The sequence below is a fragment of the Panthera onca genome, chromosome B2 (assembly GCF_046562875.1).
Source record: "Panthera onca isolate mPanOnc1 chromosome B2, mPanOnc1 haplotype 2, whole genome shotgun sequence".
Lineage (NCBI taxonomy): Eukaryota > Metazoa > Chordata > Mammalia > Carnivora > Felidae > Panthera > Panthera onca.
The window spans coordinates 141,896,187-141,910,204 of NC_138343.1; the positions used below are offsets into that span (position 1 = coordinate 141,896,187).

General features: G+C 43.6%; 1 protein-coding gene across 6 annotated transcripts in view; it reads left to right on the top strand.

Annotated features, from left to right (window-relative positions):
• The window catches only part of TULP4 (TUB like protein 4), a 242,909-nt gene that overhangs the window by 148,708 nt on the left and 80,183 nt on the right, over positions 1 to 14,018 (top strand). For all 6 annotated transcript variants that reach the window (XM_060617011.3, XM_060617012.3, XM_078447515.2 and 3 more), the window contains one exon: positions 11,343 to 11,471. In XM_060617011.3, coding sequence (XP_060472994.2) covers positions 11,343 to 11,471 — 129 coding nt within the window. The remainder of the gene's footprint in view (positions 1 to 11,342; positions 11,472 to 14,018) is intronic.

Consider the following 14,018-nt stretch of genomic DNA (forward strand, 5'->3'; position numbering starts at 1 on the left):
ACCTGAGGGATATTCAACAAAATACTTCATGAGCCCTCCTTAAAACTGTCAAGGTCACCAAAAACAAAGGAAGTCAGAAAAACTGTCATAGTCAAAAGGAGCCTAAAGAGACATGGCAATGAAAATGCAATATTCTAGATGGGATCCTGGAATAGATAAAGGACACTAGATTAAAACTAAGAAAAGTTGAATAGAATATGGACTTTAATCAGTAGTGATAGGTCCATATTGGTCAGTTAATTGTGACAAATATACTACTGTAAGAGATTAATAATCAGGGACTGGGTGGGGGAGCATGTGGGACCTCTGTACTATCTTTGTGATTATTCTGTAAATCTAAAACTCTTCGAAAATTTAAAGTTTATTTAGAAATCTAAAAAGTTGCTTACACTTTGGCCATAACTCCAAGAGCTAATATTTATATAGTGCATCAGTGTCTTCAGACACATTTACAATTCCTTTCTTTGAGTTTCTTCCCTAGTTTCTAGTTTAGACAAGGGAATTTTTTTTATGAGCATTAAACTCACATCTAAAAACCACGTAGGACCTAGTACCACTGTTAAAACAGAACTGGGGTGGTAATAAAGATCAAGCAAAGAGTGATGTCTTTGGCACTGAGTTTTTCATCAGTTTATTACTTCCCCACCACATAGGGGATGTGAGCAGTATGTGAGACTTGCCTTATCCTGGGGATCAGCACCATGTCTCTGCCCAGACAGCCCCCTCCCCCGCAATAGCTGAGGAGCCTGAGGGGCAGGGAAGGGAGTCTGCTTTGCTCTCTAGGACTCATGCAGCAGATGGGGGTCGTTCACATGAGTGGAGAGCACTGAGGAGAAGCAGCCGTACAGGAAAACCAGTCCAGAGAACCATTAGGGATGTGCTAAGTTTGTGTTGTCTTTTAGGCATGCAAGTAGGGATCTCAGATAGGATGTGGAGTAAGGTATTGAAGGTAAGAATTTGGAGGTCTTCAGTGTTTGGATCTAAAGATGAGACTAGCTCAGTAGGAAGTCAGGGTAGAGAGAAGGGTCGCAGCTGAGCCCTGGCACTCGCCGGCAGAGGTCAGAGGAGCAAGAGCTAGCAGAGGGAAGACTGGAAAGACTAGTGGAAACTACATGTAGTGGATACTGTGAGTACTGGCTGCCACAGCTCACAGCTGACACTTGCCCCCCTCCCCCCCCCTCCGCCCCTATTACCAGCCAACAGCCAAGGACTGACACCCAGGGGAGCACAGAGTCTGCCTCTTGCCTCAAAGTGGGACCACCTGTGGTGCAGTTCACACCCTAGAGCTCTCCTGGGACCAGGTGTAGTTGGCCGGTCCCCAGCCAACACCCCTTTCTGCAAGTGCTCAGGAGAAACCACAGTAAGCCATTAAGTAAGTGCACAAGAATCCCTTTCTCAGGCTCTAACTGCAGACACCAAATAAGGAAGGTTTTAGAGGAGTGAGGGAAGCACCCTAATAAGTGTTAGCTGGCTGTTGTTCCTCCTTTTCCCACCACAACACCTCCCCTTTCCAGACAGCATGGGGCTCCCTCAGTGTGTATGCTCTCCCCACAGCGAGACTGCTCTTCCAGTCCCCTGCCTGCTGTAAAGGATGCTGAGTCTGGGCTGTGTCCGAAAGGAGGAGGCCACCTCCTCTGCAGAGGCTCAGGAAGTGATGAGGGCACAGGGGCTGGAGGAAGAAGCCAGTAGAAGGGTCTGCCTACCAGATGTAGGCTGTGACATTGTCACAGAGGAGGGGACACTGAAGCGTGCATTGATGGAAGTCCTGCAACTTCAAGGCTTAACATGGGAGAGGCCCGCTCTTTGTATGGGGTTCAGCTGTCCAGTTTTACAGCCTCTTTTCAGATCCATCGTAAGCTGTGGCTGCCTCTCTGTAGCCTCAGGGTTGCCTCGCACTGGGGGAGCTCTCCAGGTGGGCAGGCCCTGCAGAATTCACTTTTCAAGCCACAGCAAGTGGCCAAAACGATAAGAAGAGGAAGGCAACAGAATTATGTGAATTTTACCCTGAGTTGGTCAGATCTTTTGGCCAGCCAGGATCAACCGCCTTCCCCATCTGCCCCGTTCTTCTGGGACTGCAGGGTGTGCTTGGCCAGGGCACTCCTGTGCCGTCCCTCTCTCTGCCCTCACAAGCCTTGCATTGGTGGTGTTGCAGATGCCTAGTAATAGCTCCTGGATCCATAAGATTTTCATTTCTTCTTGGAGGAAATCATGGAGGCAGGTATAGTTGGTGGAGGCAGGCCATGGGCCCAAGTCCTCATTTGCCCTAAGCACAGTGGAGGAGAGCAGAGAGATTGAAAAGAACTTGGTATATCTTATTGGAGCATAAAACTAAAGTTCCAAGCTGGAGAGAGCTATAAAAGTCTGTGGAGATAAATAAAAATCAGAAACAAGATAAATAACTTTACACCTGTTAGATTGGGAAAAATTTAGGAGTTTGATGCTATTGAGTATGGTTAGGATATAAGGCAAAGGTAAAGTGCTGACAGGATGTAAACTGTTCTGCTGTTGTTGGAAACTAACCTGGTGAGATCTGTAAAGGCAGAGCCCACACATGCCTGTAATCCAGTTACCCCGAGCTGCCCTTGTGCACAGGAGGCTTGCAGCAGAATGCCCGTAAGCAGCATTCTAAGTAAAGGCAGGAAGGAAACAGGAAGGCACCCTGTTTATCAGCAAGGGAACCAGTAAATAAATTGTGGTGTATGAATACAGTGGCTACCATGCAGCAGGTAAAATGAATGAGTTAGAGCTGTCCGCAGGGGTGAACTTCACTATGTGACACAGAGTTGAAGAACACGGTTTTTTAAAGCTTAAAAACATGCAGAAATGTTCGTTTATAAGCTGGAATATGGGTACATGGAAGGTTATTATCCCAGTTACCCTTCTTTGGTGTATGTTAACATTTTTCTGTAATATTTAAAATGTAAAAAGGAACAAAATAATAAAGTGAGGATACATACATATAATATATAGGTATAAAAATGCATGTTAATTGAAAACATGAACTACCCAAGAAAGGGGTTTTTTTTCCTTAGAAGAGGGAGGGCTGAGATGTGGGAGGAATACACAGGGGCTCTCAAGTAGTCCTACTGGTATCTTCCTAAGCTGAATGGGGAGAACACTTTGAGGGGAATTTTTTAAAAAGTTGTACATAGGTCATAAATATTGCCCAGACCTTTTTTATTTTTTAAATTTAAAAAAAAGTCTAGGGAGATTTGTACCTTCTTTTAGCTTTCCTTTTTTCTTTTCTTTTTTCTTTTCTTTTCTTTTGCCCCCCAGCTCTACCTTTTTAATCTGTAAAATGAGGAGTTTATAGTAATGGTAATACTTCCTTCTGAGATACTTAAAAGAGAAAGTAAGATAATGTATGTGAAAAGGATGCAAACTATTGATTATTATTATTATTATTATTATTGCTAAAAGAAGTTGTTAAAATTTCCTATCAAGGGAATATGAGAAGCTGGAATATGTTCATTGTGGGAAAATCAGAAGATGTAGAAAAATTCTAACAAAAATTGTAATCCATCAACACTAATGCTTTAGTTTATTTTTTAGTATGATTCTTTTTTGTATCAGAACTAGAACTTGTTGATAAAAGTTATTTCTCATAACATTTCTGCATCACAGAGGAATGATGGCAAGAATGCATGCTTATTTTTTTTTAATTAATTTATTTATTTTGAGTGACAGAGAGCACGTGTGTGCATGGGGTAGGGGCAGAGATGGAGAGGGAGAGAGAGAGAATCCCAGGCAGGCTCCACGCTGTCAGCCCAGAGCCCAATGTGGGACTCAATCTCATGAACCACGAAATCATGGCTTGAGCTGAAATTAAGAGTGGTGTGTTTAACCAACTGAACCACCCAAGTGCCCCAAGAATGCATGCTTATTAAGAAAGAAAAAGTGAGGTGCCTTGTCCAAGCATTGCATCAGGTGTTCCTTGAGGGCAGGGCATCTCTTCTGTCTGGGTGTGGCCCTGTTATCATACCCAGGTGGTGCTGAGTGATCAATGTTCATGGGCCAGTCTGGTTGACCTTGGTAATGGAGACAAGTGCCTGGAATAGGCAGGGACACTGGGGCTCTGGCCTGAATGCTGACCCACCTTGCACCTGCTGTGTGACCACAGGCAACCCACTTCGCTGCATTAACCTCCCTTTCCTCATCTATGAGACTGAATGGTTGTGTTAGCTCTAAATTGGCTAAAGCCAATAACTACTGTCTATACCAAGAATACTTATGTGAGAGTAAGTGGGAAATGACGCTGGAAAAAACATGCTAGTTCACCATGGTAAGGGCTTTGAAACCTCAGTCAGTAGTGTTTCCAGTAAAATTTCTACTCAGAAAGTGGCAACTGAGATGGGATGGAACAGGATGGAAGTTAGAGTCATTGAGAGTATTATTTCCACTGGGTTTTGAGGTGTGTATCGATCAGTGTCTGGAAGTGATCAGGTGATGAAGGTGCTAAGTGTCGGGTTTCCTACAAACTGTATTTTTAGCGTGGCTGTTCAGAGCATTTTATATATCGCTTTTGTGGAAGACTTGCTGCTACTTAGCAGATGAGATGGCTGGGCATGGTTATTTTGCATTTACATCAGGAGACTTGGTAGAGTCCTTTTTTCAAACATTAGCCCTGCTTGATTATATAAACTCTATCCAATTAGAAGATGTATTATTTTCCAACAAGAAGATTTGGAAAACATCAAGAAGAAATGTGTAGTTCTGAGTTTCCTGCAAAGTGTCCTGGAGAAGCCGGGACTAAGAAGGTCATCCCCCGACACATTCTGGTTCAGAACCATTTAGAGGCACTGTGGTCCCTGAATTCCAGGGTTCTGACCTCAGACCTGTGTTCTCTGAATTCCTTTATTGTCTCTAGTCCATTTCCGTCTTGGAATTCTTAATCAACAACTTGAGCTGAATGAATGAATGAGGACTGGATTTGTGAACATTTAAGTGAGATAAATATGATTATGTGGGAAAAAAGCTGAAGTTTTTTTCCAAATATGGTCAGTGGACTAAACAAGAGAAACTTCTCAAACTCAATAAGGAAAAAAGACAACCCAATTAAAAAGGGGCAAAGGATTCGAATAGAAATTTACATAAATGTCCAATAAGCACTCGAAAAGATGTTCAACATCTTTAGCCATTAGAAAAATGCAAATCACAATCACTTCACATCCATTAGAATGGCATACTAAAAAAGATGTAATAGCAGGTATTGGAAAGGATGTGGAGAAACTGGAAACTTCTCCACCCAGTGGTGCTGGGAATGTAAGTTGGTGTGGCCATTTTGGAAAATAGTTCCTCAAGAAGGTAAACATAGAATTATCATTTGACCCAGCAACTCCACTCCCAGACATATACCCAAGAAAAGGAAAACATGCTCATACAAAGATTTGTACAGAAATGTTCATAGAAATATTATTCATAATAGCCAAACAGTGGAAACAACCCAGATGTTTATCAGCTGGATGGATGGACACAGTGTGATGTATCCACACAGTGGAATATTATTTGGACGTGTAGAGGAAATAAGTATTGATATACACTTACAACATGGAAAAATCTTGAAAACATTATGCTGAGTGAAAGAAGTCAGACACTGAAGGCCACGTATTATATGATTCCATTTATATGAAATGTCCAGAATAGGCAAATCAGTAAAGGAAAAAGGAAATTAGTGATTGCCTAGGACTGGAGGGGAGTTTTGGGGGTTGATGAAGATGTTCTAAAATTTATTGTGATGGTTGCACAGCTCTGTAGCTACACTAAAACCACTGAATTGTGCATTTTAAATGGGTGAATTGTATGGTATGTGAATTTTGTCACAATAAAACTGTTACCTGAAAAAAAAATCTCATTTGAAACTGATCTTAACATCTCATTGTTGAGAGAGAATATTTTAAAATTCTACAGAAATACAGCTAATCATCATTCAGGAATAGTTCAGTTTAGAAAGATTTGTGGAATGCCCACTGTGTGCGTGGCACAGGCCTGATGAGGAGCTCAGCCGGTGAGGAACTGAGATGTTTGAGGGAGCAAGTGTAGGCAGGCATGAACAGTGTAGAAGGTCCTGCATTAGCGGCAAGAGGGAGTGGTTGGAATGTCAGGGAAGGAATTACCACCGGTGTCAAGGGGCTGAAGCGTATTTTAGGCCAAAGGTCCCAGGAAGTGTGTGATGCTGTTGATTTTTTAGGTACAGAATTGGATGGGGAGTGCAAGTGGCAGGAGGTGGGCCTGGAAAGAGGGACTGACTTTCCGACTGTTTATTTTCTATCAAAGAGGAAACTACGTGTCGGTACTATGCTGAACCAGTCTCTGTATTTTGGAAGTTTTAGCTCATCCTTGAATAACGTGGAGCTCTCCCTGATTGAGTGTTGGCTGTGTGCCTGGCACCGTGCTAAGGTCCTTTCTCCACTACTCCTCACACACTTCAGGAGGATGTGCTGCTTCCAAGTGCACAAGAGGACCCCCCTTCCCCGCCCCTGTCCAGTGGGTCAGCAAGTTGCCGTGGTGAGTGGCAGGGCCAGGACTCCAGTCCTGAGCCTGCACTCCTGCCACAGCACTTCAAGGACCTCTGTGCTGGTGGGCGTCAGTCTGGAAAGCCGCTGTGCTTCTATTTCAAGATGCTTTTGGCTCTTTCTTAGAGTGACGAAATGTAACTGAAATTCATAGCATTTCTTAAACTCATTTTGTTGTACTAAATGTGTCTAAACTTAAATTGGCACAATTAAACTTATTGCTCTTTCACTTACTAACAGAATTTTTTAAAAACCTGTATGGTAATAATCATAGGGGTTTATTGAGCTATTTGTATTTAGCATTCATTCCAATTACATTCTTCTTAGGTTGAGAGAAATATTACTGAACTTTGGTGATACTGGTCGTTCACTGAGGTGGTTTCCTACATATTTCTATAAAATATAATTTTATTTGTATCTCCCAACACCATTTATTTATTTTTTATTTTTTTAATTAAAAAAATTTTTTTTAACATTTTATTTATTTTTGAGACAGAGAGAGAGAGCATGAACAGGGGAGGGTCAGAGAAAGAGGGAGACACAGAATCCGAAACAGGCTCCAGGCTCTGAGCTGTCAGCACAGAGCCCGACGCGGGGCTCGAACTCACGGACTGCGAGATCATGACCTGAGCCGAAGTCGGACGCTCAACCGACTGAGCCACCCAGGCGCCCCCTCCCAACACCATTTAAAGGGTTTCCGTCTGAAAAGATGAACATCCTTGAGATGGGTTAACTGACATTTGTTTGTTCTCCCTAAAAATAGACAGGGTGTAGGAAATGAAATGACTTATTTAGAGCACTAGATTATATCCCAAATAGACTTTCAGCAGACCTGCCCCATATTTTAAATGTACATTTGTCTACTTTTAATAGTCCTCAATAAATGTCTATTAGCAATAACTATAAAATGATAAAGTGTTCATCTAACATTGGAGAGAGTGACAGGCTGGCATTTTTTTGAGTAATTAAAGACCTGCATCAATACTTAGCTTATCTTCGGACTTTTTAGTAGAACACAGCACCCTGATAGCCCAAGTTCTTTTGTGCTCAGACTAAACAGGAGCCCTGTTTCCTTTGAACAGGAAGGGGAGCTCTGCCTTAGAGTGCCTGGTAGGAGGCAGAGCACCCTGCCACATGATGTGGGCATGTGGGCGATGGGCTCCCCATTGGTAGTTTCTCGGCGCTCTGGGATGTCCTGACATTGCCAGCTGGATTGGAGGGATTTGGAGAACAGGAAATAAGCTGCTGGGAGATAAGGCGGGCAGCTATGAATTGTAGATGAGAGAGGAAATGAGAATTCTAATCCACGGAAACAACATTAACAGTTTGACGTTATTTTTAAATGAAGAATCATTGGAAAGATTTCTTTCTCTAAATTAGGGCAGCTACCTGCCTATTCTGTTACACCGGTTAGAACTCACAGCAAAGGTGTGGGAATGGGACTACATTTCTGTTTACTGCTGCATCTGCGCTGATCAAGAATTACAAAAACATGAAGCCCGTGAGCCTTTTGTTTATTCAACAACTACTGCGTTGTCAGAAGACCAAGAAATCTTTAGAGTGAAAAATAACTTTTTTGCCTTTGCTCTTTTGTGTCTGTTTCATGCTATGACTCTGCGGGCTCTTTTCGTGAAGAAGAGGGTTTTTATTATTGAGGTTAACTTAATATGCAACCATGCCTGGCAATGGATGTTAAAGGAAGAAAGGCAGAAGTACAGAAAATGTTATTAAGCTTTATTTTCTAAAATACGACACCTTGTCAAATGTTATTTACAGGGAAGATCATAGCAGATGAATGGTCTCTGTGTTAACTTAAGGAAATCATTTAAAAACTGGTCAGTTGTGAATATCATGTATTTAGTTGTCATATTCCATCCCGTGGTGGCCATTCTGAAGTACATCAGTGATTGTGGACTTGAATGATGAATGTGTGTCTTATAAAGGGACCAAAATGTAGCTGCATGCACATTAGTGGATTGCAGTGCTTGGGCCAAATCACTGGATCTGAAAGAGGTTTATGAAGTTGGCCTTTATTGACTAGAAATTCTAAATTTTATGACACATTGAAAGACTTCGGTTGTTGATGGTACTGGTTTTTTTTAATTAGATCAGTATTTTTTTTAATCTTCTTTGATTTTTTTTTTTTTATTTTTTTATTCTCAAGTTAGTTAACATACAGTATAGTCTTGGCTTCAGGAGTAGAACCCAGTGATTCATCTCTTATATATGAGCACCCAGTGCTCATCCTGAAGAGTGCCCTCCTTAATGCCCGTGACCCATTTAACACCCCCTCCACTCCCATGAACCCTCTGTTTGTTCTCTGTATTGAAGACTTCACTCATACGTGGGATTTGAGAAACTTAACAGATGAACATAGGGGAAGGGAGGGAAACATAAGGTAAAAACAGAGAGGGAGGCAAACCGTAAGAGACTCTTACATAGGGAGTTTTTAAAACTGGACTTAAAAAAATGAATCTGGGTTTGTTTCCCCCCTCCACCTGTGTGTTCCCCTCCTGTGTATGTTCACAACTCTAAGTGCACATAGAGCAGCGCTGTGTTCTGTTTAGTGAACTGAACTCCACGAGCACAAAGATGTCTTAATCTCCATCCTCAGCACCTGCAGTTCATAGTAAGCAGGCAGGCAGAGTTGGCTGTTGTTAAAATGCCTTTGGGCATTGAAAAGAACCTTCTGGACATAGTTTTCAATAACCTTTTTATAGTTCAAAGATATGGATCATAACTTCTAATTACATAGTACTCTTTGGCACAATACACTCAGAATTACTGTAGTGTGTCAGTATTCAAAGGTGAGCCTGCCCCTGTCCCCCTTCCGCGGGTGCACAGCTCAGTGGGGAGGCGTGCACGTGGACCAGTAGTTATGGTGGATGGTGCACGTGCTGCGCTTGCAGAGCGTGAGCAGAGTGGGGCAGCCGGTCCAGCAAAGAGAAAGCAGGACCGTGTGCCGTGGGCGTGGGTGGCGTCAGCATCCATGAAAGCAGACTCTGGCGTGGGACCCATCAACGAGGTAAGATCTGCCGGGTGATTGCCAGGCTTCCAAGGAGTGCAGCCTCACAGCTGTCTTTAATTTTTTGCAGTTTTAAAAGAGAGCTACAGTGTCTTTACATTTTAGGTGGCCAGTAATTTCTTCTTGGATTTTATTATGCATCTCACAACAAGTGCTGATGCCACCAACTGTGGCAGACCAGGGCTGGGGGGCCCTCCAACTCTCTGATACCTGAAAACCAAATTAAAGACTTAAAATCAGGCATGCCCTTGGCACAGGTTTGAGAAGGGACAGGACTTTTGTGTTAGCCTGTGGTTTGGACACAGGTGGGTGTGAGAAGGGGTCTGAACATTGCAGAGGTCCTTGACAGTCTGTCCTTGGCCTTGCTTGCTATTTTTTTATTTTATTACTGTTTTCTCAATGTTTATTTATTTATTTTGAGAGAGAGCACGAGTGGGGAAGGGGCAGAGAGAGAATCCCAAGCAGGCTGTGTGCTGACAGTGCAGCTCGATCCCACAAACCATGAGATCATGACCTGAGCTGAAATCAAGAGCCAGACACTTAACTGAGCCACCCAGGCGCACCCCTCCCCTTGCTTGCTATTTTAGAATTTGGGGAATTCGTTTACTGGGTGTGAAGTCCTGGGGGGAGACAGGGGATTCAGATCTTTCTTATGAACAGCAGCTGCGCGTTGGGTGGTTAATGACAGTGCTCATTTGACTGTCACAGATCCGTGTATGTCTGTGCATCCGTGGATGTGCTGACCCCCAGATGGATTTTTAGCTTCCTGAGCATGGGGTCCGGTCTTCTCCATCTTGGCATTGATCATATAGTGTCACACAGCCTGAACCTAATAAGTACCAACCACATGTCTGACCGATCGAATGAATTCCTCACGATCACCAGCATGGACCAGTCAGGTGACACTCAGAGTTTACCACAGTGAAGGCAGGGTATTGGTTTTGTGGCTCATGGGCACTCAGGACCGCTTCATAGGCCTGTGTCCTTACAGGTTTTATTGGGCTCTTTGAGTCCTGTCCTCAGTCTCCTTGGGCATTTACCTAATCCCACAGACCACCTCCCAGAGGGTCCACCTTTTGGGTGAGGGAGTGATAGTCCAGAAAGACGGGTGATTTGTCCAGGTTCAGAATTTTTAAATTAGGGGCGCCTGGGTGGCGCAGTCGGTTAAGCGTCCGACTTCAGCCAGGTCACGATCTCGCGGTCCGTGAGTTTGAGCCCCGCGTCAGGCTCTGGGCTGATGGCTCGGAGCCTGGAGCCTGTTTCCGATTCTGTGTCTCCCTCTCTCTCTGCCCCTCCCCCGTTCATGCTCTGTCTCTCTCTGTCCCAAAAATAAATAAAAAACGCAGAATTTTTAAATTAAAAAATTAATTTGTCATACTCACAAATGTTGAGGCTTATAATTTCATATTTCCTCTCTGATAAAGTACTAAGTAGCTTAGACGTTTCAATGATTTTTTCTAAATTATTCAGATACTGAACTATTCTTGTACTTGTGAGAGGCAGGACTGAGTCCAGATGGGCTCTGGATCCTCTGCTTTTCTAGCAGCGGGCATTTTTGTGTCACGGTTTATGGTTTGCTCAGGGCTATTTTTTCAGGAAGCCTCGTCATGGGAGTCCCGTTTCCTGAGTCTCTGCCACCTGTGGGCCATGCCCTGTCCCCTCTCCTAATCCCCACACCTGCCCTCAGCCATTCATTCCCCTTGACCGTGCCTCCTCTTTAGTTCTGGAATCTCGTCTCTTTGGAGACATACTCCTGGCCCTCTGCTTTAATCCCTGTGGTAAATATCTTCTTGGCTGTTTTCTAGGTTGTGCTGGTGAGGTGGAATGAGCCGTACCAGAAGCTGGCCACGTGTGACGCAGACGGAGGCATATTTGTGTGGATTCAGTACGAAGGGAGGTGGTCCGTGGAACTGGTCAACGACCGAGGGGCTCAGGTGAGTGGGCAGAGCTGCTCCCAGTGAGACATTGCTGGAAACAGAACACAGAGATGGAAACTCTTTCCAGAAACCGGTAGAGTAAAAATAAATGAAACAGAATCCTGCTTTTCGTTCCCCCCGAGTATATCACTTGATGAAAAGAGAAAGATCTTACTTCTTTATTCAACTATTCTGCTGTTGTGAAAACTCTCCAAGTTTTAAGCTTTAATTAAATCTGTGAAATCATTTTTTTTCCATTTGTTGTTGTGATTACATGTTAAATTTGGATCCTCTGAAGTGCTTACGGCATATCACTTTTGTGCTCCCTTTGAAAGGTACTTGCTGTGTGTTGTAATCTTCATAGTTCTCTCCAAGGGAGCTCTTGTGAGCCATTCTCACAACCTGCTTGTCAAGCTGAGTTTTTAACACTCTCTCTGTCAGGTTTCAATTAGCGTGGCCACCTGTTGTCACCCCTCAGCTCTGCCTTTCTCATACAAATTTGTCTCTGCTCTGAGGAAAACAGGTGCTCCAGGGACTCCCTGCTGAGCTGTGCTATTTTTAAACCTGCTCCATAGATTCTTCTGGCTTATGGTACAGATCTGGCTCTCCCACCTCCCCCCTGTGATGATGGGCCACATGGAGCTCCTCTTCTCGGTTGCTTAAGGACACAAGTCCCATCCCTGGGATTTGACCGGAAATTGTGGCTTTGGAACCAAGTCCTCAGGGGACCTTTCTCCATGAGGGCTTTCTCAGACTGTTTTACCACTCCAGGGATGGTTTCCCTGTGACTGCCTTTCTATACATTGCTCAGGAAGTGGATTCTCACCCTCTTTTCCCCCATCTATCGCTTAAATAAGCTGCGAGACCCCCAAGTTTGAAAGATACACCAATGAAGTGAAATGACAGAAAATTGCAAGGAACAAAGATACTATTAGCGGTTACTGTTACAGCTAAGGGTCTTTGTAAGTTGTCATCACAGAAGACAAATCTACCACTAGGTAAAATAGAACATTCTTTTTTGTGTGAGTTTATTTATTTGGTAGAGTAAATGTAATAATTTTGACTGACTCTGAAAAGGCCTTATGAATTCCCTGTACACCTCCATGGAGTGAAGAAAGGAAGAGGTATATCCTGCCCTCTGGTGACTGACCAGCCATTCTGAAATAGAGCCACAGCTGGGGAAATCTCCATGACCATGAGAAGTTCATGTTACCTAGAGAGGAGACATTGTGGTCAAGAGCATGAGCTCTGGAGTCAGACCACAGGAGTCTCACTCTATTATTTCTTAGTAGGAGATCCTTCATTCTCTGTGCCTCAGTCTTCTCATCTGTAACATAGGGACTCACATGGTACCTGCTTAGAGAATCACTAGGGGGATTAAATAAGATTAACCGTAGAAAGCACTTATAACACTGTTGATGATCGTTTTTCCCCACATACTGTTCTTGTGCCTGTCGTATTATGAGGTACTACTACTTCGTAACCCCTGACCACAGAACATACCTGCCTGTAAATAGTAGCCATAATGTCATCACCAAAGACTAGCTTCAGGCCTTGAGGCAGCAAGTCTTGATGGCTTTCTGTAAGGTGGAGACTTCTCTGAATTCACCCATAAGGGTCTCTGGAATGCTATAATTCTCCCATCCACCAAAGCGTGAACTCTTTTCCTTAGGCCCAGTGATTGAATTGGATGTGTCTTCAGACTTTGGATGACTACAGTTCTCTAAAGCATTACTCCGAGAAAGACCTGAAGAGGAGCTAGGACAAAGTCCAACTAAGTGCTTGTCTTTACCATGTGTTCTCTGTCAGTCTTCCCAGGAACCCCATTGAGCAGATGCTGTTCTCAGTTAATAGAAGAAAAAACTCAGGTCAGGGAGGTTGAGCAAGTTGCCCAGGAAGTACATGGGTGGTAAAGCAGAATTTGAACCCAGTTTTGAATCCAGAACACTCTGTCACACTATCTTCTTCTCAGACAAGAAACTTTTTTCTCTTTTAGCAGAAATGCATGTATTCATAGTATATCCAGAAGAGCTCAGACTCCATTACTATCAGAGAGTCTAGCCCCACCAGCCAAGCCTTGCTGTCACCACACTGTTTTCTCCCGAAAGCAGCCTCTCCCGGGACGAAACCTTCTGTCATCTCCATATAGCAGCTGTGTGGTTTCCACCGTCACCATATCCCTCAGCTTTTCTCTTTATTGAGAATTTGGCATAAAAAAGCATTTTAGACACAGGAAAGGGAGAATGAATTCAGACCTGGAGGTGAATGAACTTCTGTGGACCATAGAACACCGGAACCTCCTGGAATCTCACAAATGTCTGCCCCTGCCATATTCAAAAGTAATCACTATATCTATGATATGATCTAGATTTATATATAATTTTGCTGTCTGGAACTCTGATCCCTCAAACCTCGAAACCCGCTAAGCAGTTGTCAGCAGTAAACACTTACATCTGGGAAAGGTTTCGCTTCTTTGAATTGTGTTGGCATCAGAATTTATCTGAGCAGAGAAACACCGTGCACTGGCGATGATGAATCACTGATTGAGGAAGTAGTGGCTGGCTG